Genomic DNA, 26,406 nt, shown 5'->3' on the forward strand with positions numbered 1-26,406 from the left:
TGACATGAACTCTGCATTGCAGGAAGTTCAAGAAGCTCACCTGCCAGGCTTTTGTTATTTGGAAGGCTGCTGGACAGAATAATTCTGAGGCTGCCTTTCTTGTAGTAGAGATGATGAAAAATGCAGATGGGACCACTGACCTTACATTGAAAGGGCAAGCATGCTATATGCTACTTGGCGCAGCTACTCGGGCTGCCTCCATCATCAGAACGGATCTGAAAGCACCACTCAGCACTTACCTTACAGATTTGTTCTGAAAGGAATGTTAAACAAGGCTTGCTTTGGAGCTGTGATATCTGAAAACTGGGGCATTCATTTGGCACAGTGGAAATGTAAAGTTGGGGAACTAAAGGATAAGCAACACAGTAAAGCTTTTGTTATAGAAGGTAGACTGAAAATCAGTGGCCTCCAACACACTTACCAGTCAAACATTTGTGTGTACTGAATTTTAGGAGCATAAGAACAGCCCTTAGCAAATCAGATCAAGATCCATTTGTTCTGTTCTTGAGAGTAGACAGCAAGCTGGTTGTGAATGCCAAGTGCCCAAAAGCTTTAAAATGATTTCTGAGCCTAAAAATTTGTTTGCCTGCAACCCACCAGCCAGAGTGCCTTCTTTGGGGCAATGTGCAATTTTAATGGAGGTAGTATATATCTCAAGGATTTGCTCATTCACAACTGACAGAAAGTATTACTTCATGCTTACAGACAGATTTCTGCCATCCAGGCAGTTTTGTAACCAGTGAACCCTTTGACATCCCTGCAAGAAACATAAATAAATAGCTCCTTTAAAATAGTTGACATTCTTATGAGCTAGTCCTATTTTCATAGTCACACTGACCATATCTGGATTGACAATATCACATCAAAGCTCTGCAGGTTTTGGGGTTTTTTTATGCCCTGCAATCAAACTTTTTGCCTGACCTTGGTAACCGGCCAAAATTTGGGCTTGCCAGTGCCTTCCTCCCCTCTCAGCTTGGTAACTCAGCATCACTAGGTGAGCAATAATACTGTCCATATGACACAGCCAATCTGATGGGCAGCCAGCATTTTATTAAAATCTGAAAAGTATCACTCGGTGATCAATATTCACAAAGTCAAGATAAAAGAGTATAGATAAGGCATGCCAAATGCTCTCATCCTTTTTCTTAAAAGAATTGTACAAGGGCAAAGGAACACAATTTTTTTCTGTATTCTTTGTTCCTACTTGATTTTATTTTTTTAAGTCCCTGCCATTGTATTACATACAGATCTAAGAGTCTTTCATCTCTGCATTCCCCCTGACCTGCCTTCTTGCTAGCAGGCCTCAATTACAAGCCATTGATTTTCAGCTGGCTTGCCCACTGAGAAAGATTGACCTGCCACTGCGCATCTTCAGAGAGCAATCCTTTTGAGTTGCTTTGAGGTCAGCAGCAAAAGCAAAAGGCTGGGCTAAAAGATGCTCTCTTTTTCCCCCTCTTGTTAGGCTTGCCATCCCTCACTGCTCTGGGCTTGGGCTGCACCCTTGGAAATTGTGATCACAGACATTGCTATTAGAAGCCTTCACTTTAACATTTCTTCTGAAGAGTGTTGGAGGAGGAGAACCAGCAATATTCCTTTGCTTTAAAAAGGCTTTTGATTTCTCACCTTAGGCTTGGAAGAAGCTGTGTCCTTCCTATTCACCTTTTGCCCATTGGCCTCAAACTTTTCCTATTTCCCCTTCATTAGGCTAGTATCACCTTGAGTTTATTTTCAAGCAGGTTTAATATCTTGGTTTCAGGATTAAGGGGCCTGTCCTTAAGTGGCATTGTTGCCTTTGATTGGGAGGCATTAAGGCAGCAGTGGCCTTTTAGGGAACATCACATTAACAAGGAAACTAAAGGCACCCTAGCTCCATCATGGTGCATTGTGATTCTGCAAGTTAAAGCGCACTTTCCGATAGACTCTGTTTTCTAGTGCAGGAAAGCATGCGGTTTTTTGTCATGTTCCCCTGCAGTTTGGGAGGGGGGGAATTGCAATATGCAAGAAAGGGAGTCCTTTGAAGCTGCTGGGAGTATGTCTGAGCTGCCTTTTGTCATGTCTCCTGCTTCCAATGCCAGCATTACCCCCAAAATGGATTCAAATTCAAAACAAACAGAGCTTGCCTGACTTTAGAGGGAGCTTTCTGTGCCTTTTCCTACATCTCCCCTGGCTGAGGATACTGCCCTCCCATCCACCTTTGATGTCTCCCCTGCAGGTCCTCCCACCTGGATCTTGCTATGGTTCTTGAGGAATCAGTTAATACATTTGTTTGCTTTCTTCTACCAACAACCCATATTGTATTACCATGTTTTTCTTCAGCATTGGCATCAGTAAACTGGCGCCTTATAATGAAAATCATGGCACTTGGGCCGGGGCCTTGTTAACCTGTTTGTTAATTTGGACCCAGTCAAAAGGGCTCAGTTGCTGTTGTCAGAAAGTAAACAAGCTAGTGCAGGATATTACAGGTAGTCCTGGAAACCATCTGAGCAGAGCTTATAGACCACTAGTGGTTCATGGACCATAGCTTGAGAACCATGGCTCTAGCAGGGGTCGGCAACCTTTAACACTCAAAGAGCCATTTGGACCCGTTTCCCACACAAAAGAAAACACCAGGAGCCACAACAGCCTTTTGACATCTAAAATGAAAATAACACCGCATATATCGTTTTTTACCTTGATGCTATGTATATCTTCATTATGATTTAGCTGCAGCTCTTGTTCAGTCACTAAAAACTGTTATTTTAAATCTTACATTATAAACTAGTAGGACTCCTTTCATATATTTTGAATAGGAGAACAGCTTCCTGCAGAGTTAAAGTCAGTGCTAAAGGGCTGCATGCATTAAACAGCAAACCCCATAAGTTCGTCAGCAGTAAAAGCAAATGAATCTACCCACGTACCATTAAACGTTCGGTTTTCTTCAGAAACATTTCTTTTCTTCGATTTATCCATGGTTGGGCTGGGGTGGGGGGGAGCTCAGTAAATCCAGGTCCACAGATGGGGGGGTCTGTGCCGGAGATATAGGTGTGTTTAGTGACTGATTAGCAGATAAACTGTCAAGTGCTGTGAATTGTGACAGGTCCCAATTCAGCTTTTAACATTACATTGGGACAAAGAGAATCCTTTCAGCAGGTTTCCTGTAACATGAGAGCCTGCTGGAAGCTTGTTTAGCAGAGGAATGTAGCAATTTACTTAACTAGCTGATTTACTTAACTAGCTAGCATGTTTGGAGTGGAGCTTTGAGCAGATCAGTGGCTGTGCCAGCGCATGTTTTGGGCGACAGAGCCGCAGCAGAGGGGTTCAAGAGCCACATGCGGCTCCGGAGCCACGGGTTGCCAACCCCTGCTCCAGGGAATGCCATAAAATGAGTCCCTTGCCTTTCCAAACCTGTAGGACAGGGTGTTGTTCTGTGTTCCCTTATCTAGCTGGGGATAGGATCAGAGCCTTCTCTGCAGAATTCCCTCCTCCAGAGAAGGAAGTCTTTCTGTGGTTCATATTAGAACCTCCAGATTTGAGGACAGGGAGCAGGAAACACAAACAGGTACTTACTTGCCAGATCATTCAAATCCCACAGCCACAGTTCTAGGAAGTATCATTCAGCTCAAATATATTTCACCCCTGTATGTGTATGTCACATTAACAATATCCCCACTATGCCATAGAGGCAGGAAGATGGGCTTATTCTGAAAGAATTTTTATTAGTTTTCACATGCCCATTGAAAGCTTTCTTGTGCCAGCTTTCAGTGTACAAAATGTATGGCTTTGAGTACAAAAACTGGCCATTTCCAGCTTCCAAGCTGGAGTTAATATGGCCAGATGTGTTCTGTGGGTTTGTGATACATCTGCAGAATCTGGCATTTGGCACTGAATTTGGTATTCTGCTGGCCTGCAGTTATGGGTGGTTACCAGAGCATAGCAACTTTGAAGGCTGGGCCTTCAAAGTTCCCAAGCAGGACTTTTATCAGTTGCCAGGAATCTCTTCCTGTTGATCCCATACACAGATGAACATGACACAAGAGATTCTCTCCCCGTCCCGCCAAGTTCTTTGGGCACTGCAGATAGTGATTCAGTGGGGCAGAGGGGTAACTTCTTACTTCGTGACCAGTGCAAAAGATGGACCCCCTCTTTTCCTCTTAGGCTGGTAGAGATTGCAACCACTTCTGGATCCAAACCAAGTCATTGTGTTGCATGTATAAACAGGCCTTAGCTGATGTTTGGAGACAATTAATGTAACTTTTGGGGCTGAGATACAAAGCAATATGAGATGACCCAGTTGGGTGGGTGGGGGGGTGTCTTGTTCTTTCTTTGTTTTTAAGCTGTGAAATTATTCTGTTAAATACTTGGAAGATTCTCCTCTGAATGTGTGGGAAAGGGCATTGTGTCTTAGCAGAATACAAATGACATAAACATGGAGAAAGAGGTGATTTGTTTCTCATGTTTTGCTCAAATATATGCTATCACCTGATGACAGATGACCGATGATCATACAGGTATAAGCAACATCTGAGTAACTTATATTTACAGGTCAGGCATGGCAATATATATTCCTTCTTTCCAGTAAGAATGCATGTCTATTGTGCTCTCAGATTCCTAGAACTTACTCTAGGAGTATTACCTTCCCACTTCTTACCCCAGTAATAACCGCAGCAGCTTCTTGGAGTTTGCAAGAGCATACAGACGCTGAGTGTGTTGCCATGGAAAGATCTGTACCAAGTGGGCAACTGACAGTCCTTGGCGTAATTTCAAAAGCTCTCTGAAAAATTTCTCTTCAGACCTCTGTTGGGATCTCTCTTCCCCCCTCTTCCAGCAGCCTGTTGAAGATGGGGAGGGAGACAGTCTCTCTCTGTGTACATGTGTGTGTGTGTGTGTGTGTGAGCAGAGGGGAGAGAGAAGAGGAAAGCAGAAAGAGAGGAAGAAGAGGGGTGATCCCACCCACTTCTTGCTCTGGCTCGACCCACCGTGGACATACAGCCCTTGGCAGATTGCTTCTGAGGAAATGTGGTCCAGAGCACAGGTTCCCCACCCTCGGTCTTGTCTTGATTGTAGATTATTTATGTCTGAGGTAGAAAACCAGTGGCTGAGATGGATCGGTTCAGATCTCAGCTTGGGGTGGTGGGGTGCCGAATGTTCCTCAGCCCTCCGATCCTTGCACATAGAAGACTTGTGTGTTTGGGAAAGACAGGCCTCTTCTCCTGACATGCTCGTTTTCTGCATACCTTTTGCAATGGAAGCACTTAGAAACACTGCTGTTGGGCAGGCCTATTCTGGCGAGTGAATGTGTTTCAGTTTGGGTGAAGCGACCAGTCCTGCTTTGGTATTCTTTAATCCACTTGCCTCAACATGAGAGCAGGGAGCAGGTCCATGCTGGGAACAAGCTCCCACCTGCCTGTGTCGTGCCTTTTGCAAGTCTCCTTCCTCCCTGGTGTGCGTGTGTGCAGCACAAATGTCCAAAGAAGGCCGGCACATGAGGAATTGCATGCGGGCGGCCTCAGCCTAGTGTTCAGTGCTCTATGTGCAAAGCCCTCGGGGCAACATCACACATGGTATAGTGGTTAAGAGCGCAGGACTGGGACTCAGGCAAGCTGGGCTCTAGTCCTCGCTTGGCCAGCGGGGTGACTCTGGGCCAGTCACAGACTCTCAGCCTAGCCTTCCGTACAGGCTTGTGTTGGGAGGATAAGCTTGAGAGCAGCAGCAGGACAATGGTGCAAGCTGCTTTGAGTCCTTTGTGAGAAAAAAAGTGGGATAAAAAACTGACAGGAGGGAGGGAGGGATAAACATCAGGAGTAGATAATGTGTTGCCATGCCTTCCTATTACACATGATGAGAAAATCTGTTTAAATAATGCCCATACAGGCATTATGTTGTCTTCTAATGCAGAGGCTGCTGCAGCTGAGCTGCATTCCCCAAGGAGGGCATTTTGCAAGATGGAAACCAAATGGGTCTGATCCTGAGCCCAGATAGAGAAGGAAAGAGTAAGTGGATACCCACTTGAAAGGGAAGGGGGCTCAGGCAACACTCTCTAAGGCTCAATCCTGTGTGAGTTTAGACAGAAAAATGTTCTGTCTCTCACAGATGGGAATTGCAAGGTTTTTTTTATTCTATATATGCCCAGGGTTACAGTTTAAGGAAGGGTTCCCCAACCTGATACCCACTGGACTGTTGGAGGACCACTGGGCAAGCTGGCTGAGAGGTGTTAGGCTCTGCAGTCCAACACAACTGGAAGGCTACTCCAAAGTAAATGTGGGCCTGGGTGATGCATTAAATGTGAAAAGTATCCAGCTTGTTGTGGCAAGAGTAGAAAAAAATATTCTTCTATTAACTTTGCTTATGGAAATATACATTTGTCAGTCTTTGAAAGCACCACAAGACATTGCTTTTGTTCTGTTAGATGGGGTAAATTTGCTAATGGGTTAGAAATGGAAAAGCATTAAAATGAATTTTCCACACGTTGAATGCAACAACAATGGCAGCTGTTGTATTCTTACGTCCACAGTATCAGTTTGCAGTAGATTTTGTCAACTCTGCGGTTCAGGTGGTGTCTGCAGGTCTGAGTCAACAAGCTGGGGTGCCGTATCCATTGCAGATAAAGGGCATGATTGTTGGAGCCTCCCTCTTACAGAAATGGCACAGGACTCAGAGGCAGAATCTGAGTGAACCGACCACGGGGCAGAATGCCCGTAACTCTGTTAATGTGGCATGAAGAAGCTGTGGAGCAGAACAGCTTTGAGGCAACTCCTGTGCTTATTCTGTCAGCCTTTTTGCTTCATCAGCACCAACTCTGGTGCTTTTCCTTTGGGATCTTGCAATTCCCACTGCTCTGGTGGATCATTAATTCCTCATTCTGTTCAAAGGCAGGTGCCCTTTTGGAACACTCTGCTAAACCTGAGCTGCTTCTGTTTCCTTCAGGCATGTAAAGACGCCCTGTGTGAATTTACATTCCAAACCTCCTTTTTTTAGTTAGCGCCTGTTATTTTGAAACTAGAATCCTAGCTTCGGTTTGCATGAGGTCCTGGCCTGAGATCTTGAAATGCAGGAAGATACTTTTGTTTTTGGACTAGGTTGTCCGCATCAGAGCCAAGCCATTCCCTGCCTCATAGCCCATGGATTTCAGAGTGCAAAGGTAAATCAAGCAAAGCCAGGAGTCTGTTTTTTCGTTTTGTTTTTTACTTTTATGTTTAAAATGTGAAACCTAATCTTCTGAAAGATATTTTTCTGGGTTTTGAATCACTCTTGACATTAATTGCAAGGAGTAAACTCACCACACAAGTGCAAAAATGCATATACAATTAGCAACAGGAGAAAACGTTGCCATTCGCATATATCTGCCCGGTTCCACCCTCGCCCATACATCTAAATCATCCTTCACCTACCTGACACCTTTCAGTTATGTTCAAGTCCAATCATCAGTGATGCTGTGATGGCTGGGGATTATAGGAAGTAGAGTCCAAGAGTATATTATATTTTTGAAAAGACCATTTAAGCCATTAAACTATTTTATGGAGCAATGCTGGGGCTTTAAACCCAATAACGGGGGGGGGGGGTTCCCTTTCTTTTACAAATAGGTTCAGTTCATACCTACGTGGCCATATAACCTTGCATCTCAAAAGAGATCTGCCGCTGCTGCTACCCACTCCTTGTAAAGTCTTTCTTGTATTATTTATTTTTTCGATTTATATCCTGCCTTTTTCCTACAAAGGACTCAAGGCAGCTTACATCATTCTCCTCCTCCGTCTTCTCCCAACAACAACCCTGTAAGGTAGGTTGGGCTGAGAGTCTGTGACTGGCCCAAAGTCACCCAGTTGGCTCCATGGCTGAGCGGGGACTAGAACCCAGATCGCCTGAGTCCCAGTCCCAGGCTCTTAGCCACTACACCGCACTGGCTCCCATACACTTAAGTCAAGCCTTCAAAATTGCATTAGACTACTACTTTTCATTCAAGCCTCTTTTTCCCCTTAAGCAAAAAAACCTGAACTGGGTGGAATTTTAATAACGGGCCTCATTCTGCCCAGGTAGCCTCCCCTTTTTCTTCAGGACTGATCGGAACTCTCACTGATGGAGCTTGTGTGTGGCATGCGAAAGGTACAAAATTCAAGCGCTGGCAAGTCCGGCTAGGGACAGAAGCAGCTGTGCTGCGAGCTGCTAGCATCCATCCCAAGGCAACATGCCCACCGGCTGGGGATGAGGGGCACCAGGTTGGAAAAGGCTGGTCTGCAGGCAGAAGAGAGCAAAAAGGCCCAGCCATCTGACTGTGCGTGAGGTTTCTTAACTTCAGTCAAGAGATTGTAAGCGAGCTTCAAGGTTATGCATAAGCTGCAAAGGCACAAAAGCACCATCTTCCATGCCCAGCATAGAGATGAAGCGGGTTCCACTACTTCCCTTGTGGCCCCCAGGCGGGTAATAGGAAGTTTCCAAGGCAGTGATGTTTGCAAGGCTGCAGGAGAAAGCACATGAGTATAGCGGTTGGAACGGATAGGGTGAGCGTGTCTCAAGGTTGCAGATAAAAGGAAGCTCTGTGCTTAAAGAACAAGTCTGTCCAAATAGTGTGATTATGTACAACTGTTCTGAAAGGAAGAACTGGATGCCCAGGGAAAATGGGCTTGTAGGGAAGTTATCCTAGCAATTCAGACAGACAGAGATGTTCAACAAATAATACAACATGTTTGCAGTGGCTCTTTCTAGATGGTGCAGGCATCAGTATATCTGAGGCGTTGTGGGCGTAGAAGAGAGAATATTGCAGTTCTGACTCCATTGTCAATGGCTGACAAATTCTGAAGTGCTATTAGTAACTCTCTTTAAAGAAAATGTTATATGAATGAGAATTGTAACAGGAATTTTGAGTCTCACAACTGACATCTTGTCTCTTTCCATTTTGCTTTAACTGTTGAAAAGCGAACGTTGAACATTTATATTAAAATAAAGCAACAAAATCATGTCTTATGCTTCCCAGTTAATCACAGTGCCACAAAAAATGGCAGGTAGAGCTATGTCTTGAGATCTAAGCACAACCAGTGCCAGAACTCAGCATGTCATTCTTCCTGAATTCAATGTACACATTTGTTTTGACGCTCGTTTTTTCAGTGTACATTTTATTTATTTATAAAATGTGTATGCTGTCCATGATATGCGTCTCTGGATGGCTTACAACATAAATCAGAATGAAATAGATAAATAGACTATTCCATGCTGGCTGTGATTAATAAAATACAAACAATAACATCCAATTACTATTAATACATATTAAAATATTGATTAAATAAAAATGTCTTAACCTGGTGCCGAAAAACATATAGTGATGGCGCCAGGCAGACCTCTCTGGGAAGCACATTCCATAATACATCCATGGAACATCATTCCGACCTAACTAAGATTGCAATGGACTTTCAAAACCCTGTTTCCTCTTAAAGGCCAGGCAGGGGCAGTTGAATGAGACATGCAGAATTCTGGGTCCAAAGCTGCCAGGGTTGAAGCCGTGGGCTGTGGTGACATCACGCAACACCTCTTTCACAATTCTCAGTCTCCTGAGAGATTTTTTCGTGTTGTAACAGAAAGTATTTTGGGGCAGCTTGGCCTTGAATAGGCAATTAGCACCCATCAGTCCTATTCCAGTGGAGTTGAAAACTGCTAGAACTGGTATATTGATAAGAACTAAGATAGCTTCCTGTAATTTTGGCCACTTAATTAAGGAATCTGGTGGTAGGATTGTCATGATGTCAAAATGGACCGCTACAGCACTGAATGAGATTCATTCCGAGAATGTTGCAGCCTTAAGGAATGAATGTTGTGCTGAAATAAGGGAAGGGATATGAGTCACTATTGAGGAGGAAGAGTGAATGGAATCCTCAGGGTAGATTCCTATGAGGGCAAGTGATAAGGGCAGAGTGAGAATGACAGGGAGGAAATGGAGCATTTCCTGCTTAAGAACTCATCAGCTGAAAGACTAGGTGGTATCTGTATGTACATCATTTGATGAGTCACGCTTCCCTGGCTCATGACTTGTTGACTTATCACTGAATGTGTGAGTCAGCAGTGAGAGAAGTATTATGTTTAAAGTAAGAAGTGTTCTGAAAATTCTATCTTACACTTGATCGGTGATCTCTGTGTCCGTGCATCCTTTCCATAGACCACTGAAATATGAATGCCGGGGCACAGCCTCTGATCACTATCCCTTTCACTCAACATCTTTTAAAAATTGTGTTTTGGAGGAGAGCAAATGCATTTGTAAATGTTATTTTATCCCATTCTTTCACAAGGGCACTTTCACCTGCCTTAGCATATGTAGTCTTATCTGGTCAACTTCTTTGTGTTTACAGCTGTCAGTGGAAGCCCAGAAGTGGAGTAGGTAACATTCCAGAAAAATCAACAAGCCACTGGCTGAATAGAGAGCCAGTGTGGTGCAGTGGTTAAGAGTCTGGAACTGGGACTCAGACGATCTGGGTTCTAGTCCCCACTCAGCCATGGCACCAACTGGGTGACTTTGGGCCAGTCACAGACTCTCAGCCCAACCTACCTCACAGGGTTGTTGTTGTGGGGATAAGATGGAGGAGGAGAATGATGTAAGCTGCCTTGAGCCCTTTGTAGGAAAAAGGCAGGACAGATTGACTTTGTCTCTAAAGGAGAGAGAAGATACAGACTTCTATCAAACTTGGGACTCTTTTTATCATTGGCTAGAGAAACAGGACTACGCATAGACTTAAATATGTTTATAGTTTAAAATAAAAAGCAAAATGTGGGGGGCTGACCCAGTAGATCTGATGTTATCAATGATTGATGCTCTTTAGTTTTTTGTTTTGTTTTTGGGTTTTTGTTTTTTGTTTTTTTTGGTTAGGTATATATTAAGAATAAAACTTATTAAAAAGAAAAAGGCAGGATATAAATCAAAAAATAAATAAAGGCTAATTTGCAGGGAGAAATAATAGAGGAAAGGGGGTCAGCAGAGCAAATTCAGAAGTATTTCAGCAGGGAGAATATGGTGAGAGCGGTAAGCACACCAAAGGTTGTGGAGGGGAGGGGGGACAATACCTCCCATTTGGCAATGTAATCAACTTGCATTTAAGTGCCGAACTGGCATTTCTCAGCATCCACCACTTTTCAACACTTCTGAGTCCCTAATTAGTCCAGACACGGAATTTATTAATCCCCCTCCCTTTCTGCAGCTCCTTTTTGGAGCAGTTGAAAGCTGTGGTTACTGCACACTTCGGCTGATGTCCACAAGTTCCCTGGCAGTTTTTAAGGAGAGATTCTGAGAAAGCAGCTGAATGGGGACACGCTGGGTCCTTGGGGAAACGGAGTAAGCAGTGCCGGGACAGATGCCCCTTTCACCGCATTCCATTTAAGCATCCTCCAAGGGTTTGGCTTTTTAAAAACTTGCTGTGGATATTTGCTCAGATTTAAGGTCTGTGAAGTATGTGATATTTGTGCACCTGCACAATTGCGTCCCTTCAGTGCTCCCACTGAACACTGAATCATAGAAGGAAATTGTCAAGAGAAGGATACACCTATTGGAGAGGAAGTTGTGCATTCTTGCATACTTGTGAAAGAATGAGGGGGGGAAATAAAAAAGTTATGAACCCTTTGCACACTCCCAAAGCAACAGTTTTTAAAAAATTATTATCATCATCATCATCATCATCATCATCATCATCATCATTGTTCGATCACTGATCAAGGGGGGGTCACTGGTGAGGAAGGATGGAGGTGGTTCTGCTTTTTTTGCTGCTTTTGCCAAGCAGCTCTGCAGCCAGTCTTGGCAGCTCACAATAAAATTGGCCTCCTGGGCTTGGGCAACCTGGCACCCATCAAGGGTGTGAACACCCCTGCAATGTGCCCTGGGCCCTCGGGCTAGCTCATTCCTGAAAGTTAAGCCACCCTGCACAGAACATATCCAATAAGGTGCCTCATTGCGCTGCACAAACCCAGTCGCAAAGTTTTATTGGGATTATTTTATAATGAAAAGTGGGTGAGAAAGAGCTTACAGGATTCAATAGCTTTGACACCTGGCCTTACTGCTGAAATAACAGTGCACTTTTCTTTCTTTAAGAGCGAGCTCTCTCATTTCTCACCTCTTACACTGACAATATATGAAGCAACTTAGAAAGGTGTTTGGAAAGAGATTTGGGCATTCAAATGAAGAAAATGCTTTATATTGTCTGTGGCCTACATTCTGTCTCCCAGGCCCAGTGAATCATATCTCCTGAGTCTGAGTGGCTCACTGGTCTGTGATTTTTATTTCCCTTTTCTATTTTCCCCTTTTTCTTTGGCTGATGTGTTCCTCAAGGTCTGGTTCCTTGACTGTTGTTGCAGAACGCCAGTAACAATAGCTAATGCCTATCTTCCGGCATGGGCAGTTAATGAAACCAGCCAGCTAGAGCGGCACTTGTCCTGGTTTCCACTGGGGGCCAAGGGTCAATACAAAAGGCTGGGACCAGGGATGCTTGCTTAACAAGGATGTGTGGCTGGCGGGCCAGCTTTTTTTCTTTGCTTTTTGGCTCCCTGACAGAGCCGAGTTGCCTTTAACAACCGTGCGAAGACAGAGAGAGAGAGTGAATCTTTTCCCAAGCATGCGGATGCTGTGCTTGCAAAGCACTTCACCAGCTAGTTTTCTGCTTGCCACATGGCTGTAAAGAAACGGGCATGCATGTCCCATTAGACACATGGGCTTGGTGGAAACGAGTCCAATGTCCCATTAGGCACATACAAGACTGAAAATGAGATTGCACCATCTTTTGCGAAAGCGATCCTAAAGCTGCCTGATACATGGAATTCTTCTCCTCACATAAGGACGAGAGAATGTATGCTTAGAACACGGCTGTACCACTAGCTCAACCGTGAGTGGGCACCTTTTTTGGATTCTCTTTTGGATAAACTGTAAGGGGCTTTTGTTGGCAACAGCGAGGCACAAAGCCAAAACTGGGTGGGTTGCATCTTTTCTTTCCTCTCCCTCTCTCTTCTTTCCCACCCAGTGGGCTTTCAGAGAATGAGACAGAAATTCCCTGGTGTGGTGCCCTCAATAAACCTTGCCCTCTGAGTAGATAAAACTTAGAGAATTACCGGCTGAAGATCACCCAGTGAGTTTCATGGCCAACTGGGTTGTCCTAGTCCTAGCATGGGAAACATGTGCTCTTCTAGATTTTATAGAACTACAAAGCCTAGCAGTCTTAACCACAGTGGTGTAATGAAGCCAGGGCCCATCGGGACAAAACACGCCTAGTTCTACCTTCCTCAAAGTTCCCAGTTGCAGTGGAGTTTAGCTGCAACGCACAGTAACTTTGTGGGTGGGGGAAAGAATTTTCCCAGCCACAGTCTATTGTTTTCAGTTATAACACAAAGTATTTGGGGTTGCTTGTGCTGGAATGCACATTTAAGACCCCTTAGCTCCACACAAGCCCTGCTTCTGACCTGTCTGAGATGAAGACTGTGGAACTGGTTTCCTTCTATGGATTAATACCACTGCCTGAATATTATGGGACCTTCCTTGTCCGTGGGACTGTACAGATTCTCATGATGAGTGACTGCACTTCAAAATTTTTGGTTATGCCATGCTTGGTCAGCCTAGCCAATGGTGTGGAATGATGGGAGTTGAATTCCAACAGCATCCAAGGGACCACAATTACCCCGTCCATACCTTTGTCCGTTGCTTTTACCACTTGGTGCCTCTGACCCACCTGTGGCCCAGGCAGAAGGCAGGATGGCAGGATGGTGATACGGAGCCATCACTGGCCCCAGCCGAGTGGTTTCCACATCAACCATTTAACTGGTGCAAGTGGGAAGAAGCCGCGTGACAACAGCTCTTGGGCCACTGCCAGTGCCAGAATTGGCCTTTGGTTTAGTTCAGGTGCAATGGCTGCATTTGGACCACTGAGTTACTCTGCGTATATCGCTGCTTGGAATCAATGCCTTCTTATAAATAAAGCCCCAATTGTAAAAGGCATGCAGGGCTTCAATGACTTTGCTTTTGTTTGGTCCCCCCTCTGCTCCACAGAAATCTGAAAAGCAAGCGATGGGTGGCAGCTGATGCTAAAAACCCGGTATCCTTCCTTGTCTGTTGATGCTAGCTAGCTTTGAAAAGAAGAGCCAGGGACACTCCTCCCGGCAAATCGCGTCTGAAAGTTTAAGGCTGCCATGCATACGCTCTGATGCCTTGATGAGATGCTTTCATTTTGCAAGCTGCAGGTGAGAGAGATGCCAGGCCTCCTCCAGTATCCCTGGGGAAAGGCACTGGAGTGGGACGGCTTGCAAGGTATGATCTTTTGCCATTTGACATCAGGCTATGAAAGTCAATGGGTGGCTCCAGGGCAGATCGTCAGGGGGCAGCTTTTGCTGTCATGCTGTGCATTCACTCCTGATCAGAGGGAACCTCAGCCTCCTTTCTGCTGCCAAGTCCAATGTCTGCAGCAAGGTCAAGCATTAGAAGGTCAACCACGTTCGTGGCTCTACGCCCACAGACAGCAGCAGCAGGCTGCTTTGACATCCATTTTTGAGAACATAAAGCATGTGTGCCCTTCTTTTTCCTTCCTTTTACCAGCAGAAAGTCAGCTAAGATAAAAACCGGGGTCAGTGGCAGGACAAGAAGGGGAGGGGCTCCCTTTGTGTTTCAGTGCCACCAAGGCAAGTTCATCAGTGGCAGAGTAGCAGAATATGTCTGACTTGCTGTCTTAAGAGCCAACGTGGTCCTAGCACGGTGGCTCCCAACTGCTGGCTTTCCTGATGTTGGACTACACCTCCCACATCCCTGGCTACTGGCCATTCTGACTGGGGACAATGGGTCTTACAGTCCAACATCTGGAGGCTGCCAGGTAGGGGGACGTCTGGACAGAAGCAGCCTTCTCCCTGCACCTGTTCCCTACTAGATGTTTGGAACTTCAGCTCATATAGTCATTGGTCCAGAATGCAGAGTTGTAGTCCAGAAGATCTGAAGGACACCCAAGTTAGGGAAGGCTGGGCTGGAGCAACGTTTCCCAAATGTCTGACAGTTGTTTTGCGTTTTTAGCTAATTAAAATAGGATCCGCATTTTGCTCTGATGCCCCACAATGTATCCTTCTAGATTCTGTTCTTAGGTGCCATCAAGTTGTCTCTCATTTCTGGCAACCCTATGAAAGAAAGCCCTCCAGAGTGTCCTGTCCTTGACAGCACTGCTCAGCTCAAGGAAATTCAAGGTGATGCCTTCCTATATAGAGTCAACCCATCTCTGCCTTTGACTTTCCCTGGCATAATTGTTCTCTCTAGTGTGTCTTGCTTTCTGATGTGCCCAAGGAACAACAGCTTCAGTATGACAGCTTCTAGACTCTAGAGCAAGAGTATGCAACCCTAGCCTTGGACTACAACTCCCATTCAAGCCAGCGTGGCCAATGGTCAAGGATCATCAGCAGTTGTAGTCCAAAACATCTAGAAGACACCTAGCTGTGTTCCCCTGAACTAGAACGTGTGGTGTAGAAATTATCCCTCTCTGGTGGAGTCAACACCTCCCTGCCTTGAGACAAGAAGGAAGCTTAGAGCAGTGACTCATGCTGAAGATGAGCTCCCCTGAGGCCAGGTAATTCTTCTGCCTTTGCACATGAGGAATGATAGGACACAGCTGTCCTTGCAGCAGCATTATCCGTCCCTGTAATGGTTGCTGCGAACTGGGCAAGACCAGAGCAGGGATTCGGTCAGAGATACGTCTGTTCTACGTAAGAATGGTTTGTGTTGCCAAATGCATCAATGTGCTGGGAGTTAGTACGATAGGTTTGGGGACTTCGCAGTGGGACACCCAGAGTAAGCCCCATTCCTAAAGTAAATTACTTGTGCTGCTTTGGTTAGGTCACTGTCAAGAGATGGAAGCTATGGTGATCTCTCTCACGGTAGGGCTGTTCGAGAACAAATGAAGTCAAACTATATAACAATCCCATTGCACAACCCTCCAAGACAACATTATTTCAGGTTAAGGGTGGAGAACTGCATGTTTGAAAAACAATAACAAAAGCACAATACAGGTAACACACACACACACACATGGAATACCAGCCAGTTCTTAAGGATGATCACACTGGCACCCTTACAGCTTTCTCCAGCAACCTTTGGTTTATTCCTTAAAGCATGAGTGCAGAACTCCTTTCAGTCCCAGGGGCCAGATCCCATTTCATAAAATCAGTTAAAACTGTACAAATTGCCAAACTATTGGTGGTTGAGGGAAGATGGGTAACAATCTGAAGAACTCTGGAGCCAGAGTTTACCCTCAGCCTGAGGTTCTGCACCCCTGCCTTATAGGCATAAAACATTGGCTCTTGAATGGTGTTCCGGAAACCCACTGGGCCCTCTGAAAGCTTGTTACGGGCCCTCAGTGAGAAGACCAGAATGGCAGACAAGACTTCCTGCCTGCTTGCCCTACTGCACCTCTTCCTAAAACTCTTTTAAGAGAGTTCTACACATTTTTGTTCAGCCAGAATGAATCCAGCACTCCACATTAACCAGAATGACCTGGAAACATCCTTCAAAATCTGCCATGCAATCTTTCCAGTAAAAATCTCCATGTAGGGACAGAGTCTGTGTGTGTGATGCACAGAGAACACAAGAGAAGGATGGGGAAAGAGTTCCCAAGAAGTGGGGAGATTGAAAACTACCAGTGTAAGTTCAGACCTTCAGAAAATGGAATTGGCTTCAACCTGGAATGCATTGTGTGAATATAAATGGCCATGTGCATCCACAATATACAGTTTTATTCTCCATTTGAACATGTATCAACGCAGTTACAAGGGATTGCCTCACCAGTGGCAAAAGCAGATCCCTTTGGGAATAGGCTGTGGGGATGTATAGCAGAGCCCTCAACATGCAAAGCCTCTTTAGGTTGCACAATTATTTTGAGCTCTCCCGTTCTCTCCGGGGAACAGGGCTTAATAATATCTTGGTATTTTGATATGCACCATTAATTAATCCAAAACTGCTTTCATGCAATTTTTTGATGATGTATTTCCCAGTCCAGTTTTTCTCCAAGCAATCTAAGAACAAAGCAAATCCTCCTTGGTAATCAGGAAGTTTTCTTATGAGAGCATTTTCTTATGCAGCAGTTCTTACCTGAGATTTGGTACACTGAACAACTCTGTTCTTAAGCCTGATGTATCCCAGGAGAATCAGAATAACACAATTAGTTTAGTCCATTCATTTTATGGACCTATTATGCATATGACTTAAGTCTAGATCCAACCCCAGTATTGGGACAGATGGAGTCAAGAATTCATTCAGAGAGGGTTCCTTGGTCTTCCTGAGCAGATCTGAGCAGAAATGGTTGGTTAGCATATCCTTTACAAAAATCACACCGTTCATACCCTTATTTAGTGCAAGGGAATATGTATCATGGACTACTTCCGTCTCAGCACAAGGAAGCAGCAAAGGATAACTTCCTAGGAGCTTTCTGGTCAGTGCAGAATGAGGATAGAAGTTAAGTGCTCTACTGATGAAGATATTAGGCTGTCGGAGTATTGCTGTTTAGGGGGGAAAGAAAGGTGTGGAGATATTTTAAATGTGTGCATCTGTTTTTTGCAGGTGGCATGCAGCCCAGCCTGTGTTTTGGCCAGAGCTGAAGGCCATGGCTACTGTTAAAATTCATTAGGATACATCCCGGACAACATCACTCCTGGAAAACCCAAACCAACCCCAGAAAGCATCATTGGGGCTTGGTTGAAAAGAAGAAACTACTGCGGCCGAGGATACTTGCAGGGCTACCATGGCCAGCAAAAGAAAGTCAACAACGCCATGTATGGTGCGAACCTCGGAAGCCATGGAACAGGGGGCCCCTAAGGATGCCAGTGCAGGAAGGGCACCCAGCATTCCGGAGCAGGACTCGGGAGAGGCTGGAACAGACCCCTGTGAAAATGACTGTGAGGTGATTGAGGGCAAATCTTCCCCAGCCAACCCAACAAGGAAGCCCCTTGGTGGCTATGAATGTAAGTACTGCCCGTTCTCCACCCAGAATCTGAATGAATTCACAGAACACATAGACACCCAGCATCCCAATGTGATCCTCAACCCCCTCTACGTATGCGCTGAATGTAACTTTACAACCAAAAAGTATGATTCCTTATCCGAGCACAACACAAAACTCCACCCAGGAGAAAACAACTTCAAGCTTAAGTTAATCAAGCTCAACAATCAGACTGTCCTAGAGCAGTCCATTGAAGTAACAAATAACCCAGTTGCGGCTGAAATCCCAGATTATGGGGCGGTTCCAGCTGGGGCGAGCGGTACAAACAAAGCGGTGCCGATTATTAACATTGGAAAGCCTAAAGGTGAGGCTAAGAAAGTTTCTATGGACAACCATCTGGATGGGATTGCCCATCTTTTCACTGAAGCTGCTGAGCCTATCGCATGTATTAATGGAGCAGAGCTTCTCCAAGATATACTGGCTCATGTAATGCCCTCCGTACAGCTCCCGCCAAATATCAACCTCGTTCCCAAAGTCCCTGTACCACTGAATAGTACCAAATACAATTCTGCCCTGGACACTAACGCAACTATGATCAATTCCTTCAACAAATTTCCATACCCCACGCAGGCAGAGTTGTCGTGGCTGACGGCAGCATCCAAACACCCGGAGGAGCAGATCCGGATTTGGTTCGCCACTCAGCGTTTGAAGCATGGCATCAGCTGGTCTCCAGAAGAGGTTGAAGAGGCAAGGAAGAAAATGTTCAATGGCACCATCCAGTCAGCACCTCCGACCATCACTGTTCTGCCAGCGCATGTCACTGCCGCCAAAATGCCACAGCCCCTTATCCAAACAGCAGTGCCTTGTCAAATCCTTAGCCAGACTGGCCTGGTTTTGGCACAAGTATCAAACGGATCAAACGTTTCCCCAATCGCTCTTGCAGTTGCTGCCAATCAAGGACAGAAACGGAGCACACAGAACCAGCCGGCTGTCCTAGAAGCCAAGCGACCACATGTCGTCCCCGCAGAAGTTTTGTCTAAACAGAACCCCCCGGCTACTCCTACTAGTCCAACCACAGTGCCCTTGTCCTCCGCATCACTGATATCACCCAATGATCGCAAGAAGACCAAGGAGCAGATCGCGGCCCTGAAGGCAAGTTTTATTGTCAGCCAGTTTCCTGACAATGCCGAAATTTACAAGCTGATAGAAATCACGGGTCTCTCCAGGAGCGAGATCAAGAAGTGGTTCAGTGACCACCGATACCGAAGTCAGAGGGGGATTGTCAACATCACGAGTGAATCCATAGCCAAAGACCAGATTGCTCTCGCTGCTGCCCGACAGGGACGTGCTTACAGTCCATACCCAGATTTCACTTTTCAGAAGTTCAAAGGAAAAACCCAACAACAATTCCGTATCCTTGAGGAAAGCTTCCTTAAGAGCTCTTTTCCAACACAAAGTGAGTTAGAAAGACTTCGGACTGATGCCAAGATGAGTAGAAGGGAGGTTGAATCCTGGTTCGCGGAGCGAAGAAAGCTCCGGGATAACATGGAACAAGCAGTCTTGGACTCAATGGGACCAAGCCTAAAGAAGGATCAAGGGGCTTCCAATGGTGCACTAAGTGACGTGGAGCAATTTAGCATTTCCCAGGTTCCAACATCTTTGTCCCGGTGCTCCACAGCCCCTGCTACAAGTAGCCAAGAGCAGGTTCACTTGCTGAAGAGTACATTCGCCAGAACCCAGTGGCCATCCCCACAGGAGTATGACGAGTTGGCAGCTCAAACTGGACTCACTAGGACAGAAATTGTTCGTTGGTTCAAAGAGAACAGAAGCTCTCTAAGAACTGGAACCCTAAAATGGTTGGACCAATACAAGCAACAGTATGTCATTGATGGGTATAGCAAGACAAAGGGGCCAATGCCAACTGGGAGCCTGAAGAACAACATCAAAGACATTCAGCAGCCTCAGAAGGACTACCAGGAGCTGGGGGAGCAGAATGTAGAACATACAGGAAAATCAAAAGGACAAAGCCAAGATAACCAGGGCAACAAGAAGAACCAGGACACTGGTGATTGGGTAGAAGTCACCATTGACGATGACGATGCTGCTTCGGACTGTCTGGATAGTTGGAGTCAATCAGTGCCTGAAAGCAAGGCACATTTTGATTCTGAAAGTATATCTGTTGACAAATCTCACACCTAGACAGGTAATGAGGCTGATGTTTTGTCCTGTCTTACCTTTCATCCTGATGCTTCCAGCGAGTTACCTTGCTCACCATTACATTTCCAGGTGGCCAAAGCTTTTGAGTAGAAGGCTCTGGTTTGGGGGTTATGGCCCATAAAATCACTAGAAAAGGGAATCTGGAGCACAGGAAGCTTCCCAAGATCTGGTCAAGCTACGTATTTATCCAGCCTGGCACTGCCTGTTCTGACTGACAATATTTCTCCAGAGACTGCATCAAAGGTCATTTGTGACACATGTGAGGTCTTTAGCTAGAGATGCCCGGGCAGAGGTGGGGAACCGCTTCCAGCCAAAGGGCCAAATTCAGTTTTGGAGAAGCTCAGCTGGAGATAGGGGGAGTGATCCAGGCCATAGACAAAAGGCACAAGGCCTTAAACACAGACAGACTGAAAGCAGGCAGGGAGGCAGGCATATTTTAGCTTAAAGCTGTTACTGCCAGTAACAATTATAGGAGACGCATTTGAACTTTTAAAAATGAGGAAAGATGCATAAAACCCAGGCAAGCATCAAACTGTGGGTGGTTGAGTGAACAGGACAGGAAGAGGCTTTTTGCGAAGGGGGCGGCATAAAAATGCTCTAAATAAATAAATAAGTGGAAGAAGGAACATGGCCACCTGGAAGGTCAGTTTGGGTTCCTGGAGCAGCTTTGGTTCCTGGCCTGGAATTCACTACCTCTGCAGTAAAGATAGAATTTGAGGCCTTCAGCAGGACAAGTAGGGTGTTTGCCATTGAGCTCTTCAGTTTGCTTTTCTCTGTATCCAACTACTTAGACAAACTGAGCTAGGGAAATATTACCGTGGGAAATCTATAGCAGATATCCTAGAAATATACATTATCTTTCATCGACGTCATTGTATATGAATGATATAAGAGGATTACTTATAATTCATGTAGTACTTTAGCAGAGCAGTCTTGCCAATTGGACTGAGGATATCCAAAAAATGAGGAGTTACTCAGTCCTGCCAGGTCCATGACAGCATGAGAAAAGAGACAGGAAGAGACACATTCATTCTTACTGTCTGGTTCTTTTCCTTCGATGATTTCCTTACCATTTGTAGCTAATGGGAGGGAAATTCTGCACATCACCTCTGCGGCTACACCCTCCTGGGGACCAGGAAGAATTTGGAAGTAAAGCATCTCCTACCTGCCTGCTGCCTACCTGCCCATAATCCTCATTATCCAAGGCCATCCTCCACATGTGTCCCGTGTGGGAGGCTCAGAACGTGGCAAGAGGGGAGGGTCCTTCCTCCTGACCGGTCTCCCCCTGAAGCCCACTTATCTTTTCAACTCCAGGTTAAGCTTCTCCTCTACTCTCAAGGCATTCTGCAGCATCTGATAAGGGTTTAGTATGGGCTCTGATTTCTTATGCCGACTGGCAGGGTGACTGTCTACTCATACGTTTCTATGTAACCAGTTTTTTCATATTATGTATAATTCTGCCTTTTTACAGTTTGTAATTTGTAAACTGACCAGAGAGCTTTAGCATTTGGCTGGTATAGTAATGCACTGAATTGGTGAATGAACACACCTTCTGGTCCATCCCTTTCTTGCCTCAACCAGCGTTGGAGCGCTGGCAACAGAAAATCAAAAGCCTTGGGGAAATCCCACATGAGCTGGGAGATACATCCAAGGCTGGATCGCCCTCCAATTGCTGCTCACTCTTGGAAGGGAGGGACCTGAGCTATCCTAAGGGCTGGGAGAGGCCCTTGCAGGACCCACAGGACTGCCACATTCATAAAGTGCTTCATCATATTTTGTCCTTGCAATGACACCATCAGGCAACTTAGCAGACAGAGGCTGAAACAGAAGCTGACACAAAGCACCTTGTCCAAAATTACTCACAGCACCATGTCTCGGGAGGAGCTTCAACCTGAGTGGATTCTACTGCATGTGGTGAACTTTCAAGTCCCTCCTTAGGGTACATCCATTGACATGAATAGGCCTTAAGTTAGTTATGACTAACTAGCTTATTCCGGTGGTTCTACTCTAGGAAGGGCTTATGCCACATTTTACCCTTTTACCCTATGCATGCAATGATTCATTAAAGGGAACAATCCAGAAAAAGTCTTAGTATGTTTAGGAGACCATGGAATACTTGTAGATACTCTTGAGATTCATCTTAATTTAGGGGAAAAACTATGAAGAAGTTTCCTGCTCCCTCCTGGATAAGTATATTTGTTTAAACCCTTCTGGGAAGCCTAGATCTTTCTTTCACACTGCAATACTTCCATCCCTTGACTGAAATACAAACTCATGCCCTCTAGTGGGAAAACATAAAATTCTGGCATGCTTAATAAAATCTAGCCAGGAGTTTGGGTCACAATCCAGTTTAGAACTGGGTATATGTAAGTTCATCAGACCTAGCAGGTCTGCTTTGCATTGGAGAGTTGTCTGTATTCATCCTGCTTTTAAAAAAGATAGTCACAGTGGAAAAGATAGTCACAGTGGAACCAGATGCCTGGAGAGGTGGTGGGCTCTCCCGCACTAGAGACATTCAAAAAGAAACAGCCATCTGAGTGGGATGGTGTAACGTGGCGTCCTGCATCAGCAGGGGTTGGACTCGATGGCCTTCATGGCCCCTTCCAACTCTTCTACGCTATGATTCTGAGTAGAGCTTCTAAACTGGAACACTTACACACATTTTAATACTTTTATTTTTAGGATTTATATTGAAACTTATCTTAGAAAACTGCTTTGGGCCCAGACAGAAATCTGAAAAAAAAAAAAAAGAGAGAGAGAGAGAGGGAGAGGACACCATCCTATGCATATTTAGACAGGAAAAAGTCCTACAAACCCAGGCATTGTCCAGTCCACACTGGATTGCATCTTACGTGTATTTGCTTTGGCATTATTTTATTGTTAATAAAATAGCACGCATCCAGGCCTAGGCAGGCATTGTTTTAGCACCGAGCAGAAGGAATAGGAGGGAACATAAGAGCAGAAAAGGGAAGGGGATGACGTCCATGTGCCAGGTGAGTTCTGATAACTTTTCTTGTTTGACAAGCATTTGGCCTGATGAGCTGGCACTGAACAGACAGCCAGCAGAAAAGTTTTCTGGGACTGAGTCTTTCGTCCCTATCTCCACGTGCAATCATAAGAATGTCTTCAGAGCTGTGCTGAATTACAGCAAGAAGCCATTGTTCTGCTTCCACATTGGCCAGAGAGATGCTCACAGGAAGCCCTCAAGTGGGACCTGAGCACAATTTAGTAGCCCTTGGCTCATGTCTCTTGACAACTGGTATTCTGGGGCATAGTGTTTCTAATACTGGTAGGTAGAATAAACCATCATGACTTGATAACCATAACAAATATGGTTACTTGGAGTAAGCAGTAGAAACAGACTTTACTCCCAGGTAGCTGCACTGAAGTCTCACCTTTGGGAGAGAAGGCAAGAGCCAAATGCTGGCCATTATTTTTTTTTCCTAGCCCACTTTCTTCTTCTTGTGAAGAGCCCAGAATGGCTTACATAGCATTCTGCCACTCCATTTTATATTAACATCCCTGTGAGGTAGGCCAGACCAAGAGTCAGTGACTGGCCCAAAGTCACACTGAGAACCATGGATGAGGGGGGAACTAAAACCCAGATCTCACAAGCTCCAATCCAACACTAACCACTACACCACACCAATGCTCATGTGTATTCCATGCAGCACTTCCTAGGTTCAACCCCTGCCATTTCCTGTTTAAAGGATCAGGAATTTTTCTGTTTGCAAACATGGAGAGCTGCAGTCCCTCTAGGTGAGCTAGATAAACAAGAAGTCAGACCTGACCCAAGGCAGCTTCCTCTTCTACACCTGAGAGTACATCCCTTTGAACTCAGTGGGGTTACTTTTAAAAAGGAACAGCTAAGATCACATTCGTAGTGTTTTCAACCATCTGGGGTTAGGGTCTTTTTCCATTCTTGCTTCTTATATTTATGTACTGTCATTAGGCAAAGCTTTCTGGTAGCTCACGAAACATTCTTAAAATCATAAAAAATGGCAAAACATATTAGTAAAAGTCATACATTTAAAATAGTTAAATCCAAGTAAGAACTAGGATAAAAGCCAACAACAATTTAAAGAGCCAAAAAAACACTAATGCATTTTTAGAAATGAAAAGTAAATGTGGAAATAAAAAGGTCTTCACATATGGTGCCAGGAAGTCCCCAGTGCAGGAGCCAGGAGGTAGGTATTCAGTAATCAGGATACCATTACTGGGGGAGGGGGGGTGGTTAGGTCTTCCCATCTGCCTCAACTCATTTCTCGTTCTAAAATTTATCTTGATCTGCCTTGAGTGTTCCTTATACACCTACCCACCCACTGAGATCTGGGAATGAAGCCCTTCTGAAAGAGCCATCCATAAAGGAAGTGAGAGGGTTGGTGAATGGAAGGGCCTTCTTAGTGGCTGCCCCTCCCACCTTTGGAATGGGCTTCCTAGAAAGACCTGCCAGGTGCCACCATTACTTCCATTTCTGTACCAGGCAAAGACTATCCTTTTCCATAGACATTTTGAGACCTGATTTTATTAACTGGTTGTTTTAAGATATCATGGGTTTGGGTTTTTTACAAATTATTACTAGGAATTGTAATGTTATGTCTTGTATTTTATGCATGCCGCTTAGAGAGCCCTCTCAGGTTAGTCAGTGGCCTATAAATTTAAAAATAAATAAACTGAACTGTAGGAGGATTGCATACATCATCTGCCGAAGAGAGCGCCAGATCTAGGGGCAGATAACCTTGGGCAGCGAGCTTGGGGGACAGCTGCGCCCAGCCCAGACTGTACCTCTCCTTGTACTGCTCTCAGTCATCCACTCAGCAACTGCAACAAATACCAGTTTGTACTGTATAAAAACCAACATACAAAACTTAGTGTGAACATTTTAACATCTTGAACAGCAGGGATAAATCGTGTGTGTGAATTGAACCCCTGAGTTTTGAAATGACTAACACAAGCAATAAGAATATTTAGAGGTTGGACCAATGGAAGGGGTGCTTTTCAGTTTTGAATCAAACAGCCCAAGCACGCTCTAAGCAGCAGTGGCTCTCGTACCTTTGGGTCCATGTTTGGATTTATCTATGGGACTCCCTGCTGGGTCTGTTCCACTGGGATAAATGTATAACTTTGCACACCTGTACTATTTTGTGAACTAATCACATTCTGCGCATTTTTCTTGTTCCTAGGCATGTTACTCGGCTTTCTTGACCTCTCTTTCCAGCCTTGGGAGTACCCTGTCATAGACCATGGGATCAAACACGGTCTTTCAAAATAGAACACCCCAAGCTGCAATTCTAGAATCGAAGTCATGATGGAGAAAAGACCATTCTGTGGAGCGATGCAACAAGTTTCATGGTGCCAAAGTCCCATTAGGGGATTTTTCAAAAAGGGCCCTTGTATATAGGTTCTCCTTGTAGTTGCTATTTGTTTCCTTCCATTGTATACTTACTTTGTAAGGAGTATTTTGCCACCTTTTCTGGTCCACACATACATGACAGGTCACTTCTGTCAAGCTAAGCATTCGACATTTCAGTTTTCTTTAAAATTAGTAACCACTGCATCTTCTTCAATGATAATCTGAAGACTTCTTGGTCTACTGCATCTGTTTTTAATAAAGAGCTTCTACCCCCATGGAATATCCACTTCAGCACTTTTGCCAAATCCATCCTGGATTCTATTGTTTGCTCATTTGGTTTTCTTAAGAACCTGATTTGCAGTTGGTTCTGTGTTTTGCTCCTGTGCATGAAGAAAAACCTTTGTCACATCAGGAGAGATCTCCTAACACATCCGGTAATTCACTGGTTGCCAAAACATCTGGACTGTGGAAGACAGGAGATACTGATAGTGTAACGCCTTTGCTTGTTCCAAGCACCTTTTTTCTACTATACATTGTACAATCTAAAACAAATGGACTTTGCAATGGAGGGCTTAACCTGCTTTATAACTCAACTTGTTCATAATTCTTTCTGGTACAAGGACAGAGACTCCTATTTTTGTCAGCCTTAGATGCTGCAGTGCACAACATGGTTTCTTGAACCTTTGCTCTACGTTTTTAAGCTTGTTTCTAGCTTCCCCTGAGTGCACTTTTGTTCTTCAAACAAAAAGGAAAGGGAGAAAAATGGAGCAGATAACTGTCTTGGGTCAACGTTTAAGGTTGACTTTGCTGTAGTTTTGAGAGACTGATCCATTCCATCCACCCACATACGCTGCACAAACCTAACATTAGGGAGTTTGAATTAATTAAAAAAAAATTCCAGCTTTTTTTTTTTTTTTTTTTTTTTTTTTTTTTTTTTTTTTTTTT

At 44.8% G+C, this 26,406-nt stretch overlaps 1 protein-coding gene across 2 annotated transcripts in view; it reads left to right on the forward strand.

Annotated features, from left to right (window-relative positions):
- Positions 1-25,492, forward strand: part of ZHX2 (zinc fingers and homeoboxes 2) — a 56,822-nt gene extending 31,330 nt beyond the window's left edge. For both annotated transcript variants that reach the window (XM_044421820.1, XM_044421821.1), the window contains 2 exons: positions 17,513-20,094; positions 25,292-25,492. In XM_044421820.1, the coding sequence (XP_044277755.1) occupies positions 17,694-20,090 (2,397 nt within the window). In that variant the 5' untranslated portion in view covers positions 17,513-17,693 and the 3' untranslated portion in view covers positions 20,091-20,094; positions 25,292-25,492. The remainder of the gene's footprint in view (positions 1-17,512; positions 20,095-25,291) is intronic.
- Positions 25,493-26,406: the final 914 nt, after the last annotated feature.

This window comes from Varanus komodoensis, unplaced genomic scaffold, assembly GCF_004798865.1.
Source record: "Varanus komodoensis strain SLA01 unplaced genomic scaffold, ASM479886v1 scaffold12, whole genome shotgun sequence".
NCBI classification, from domain to species: Eukaryota; Metazoa; Chordata; class Lepidosauria; order Squamata; family Varanidae; genus Varanus; species Varanus komodoensis.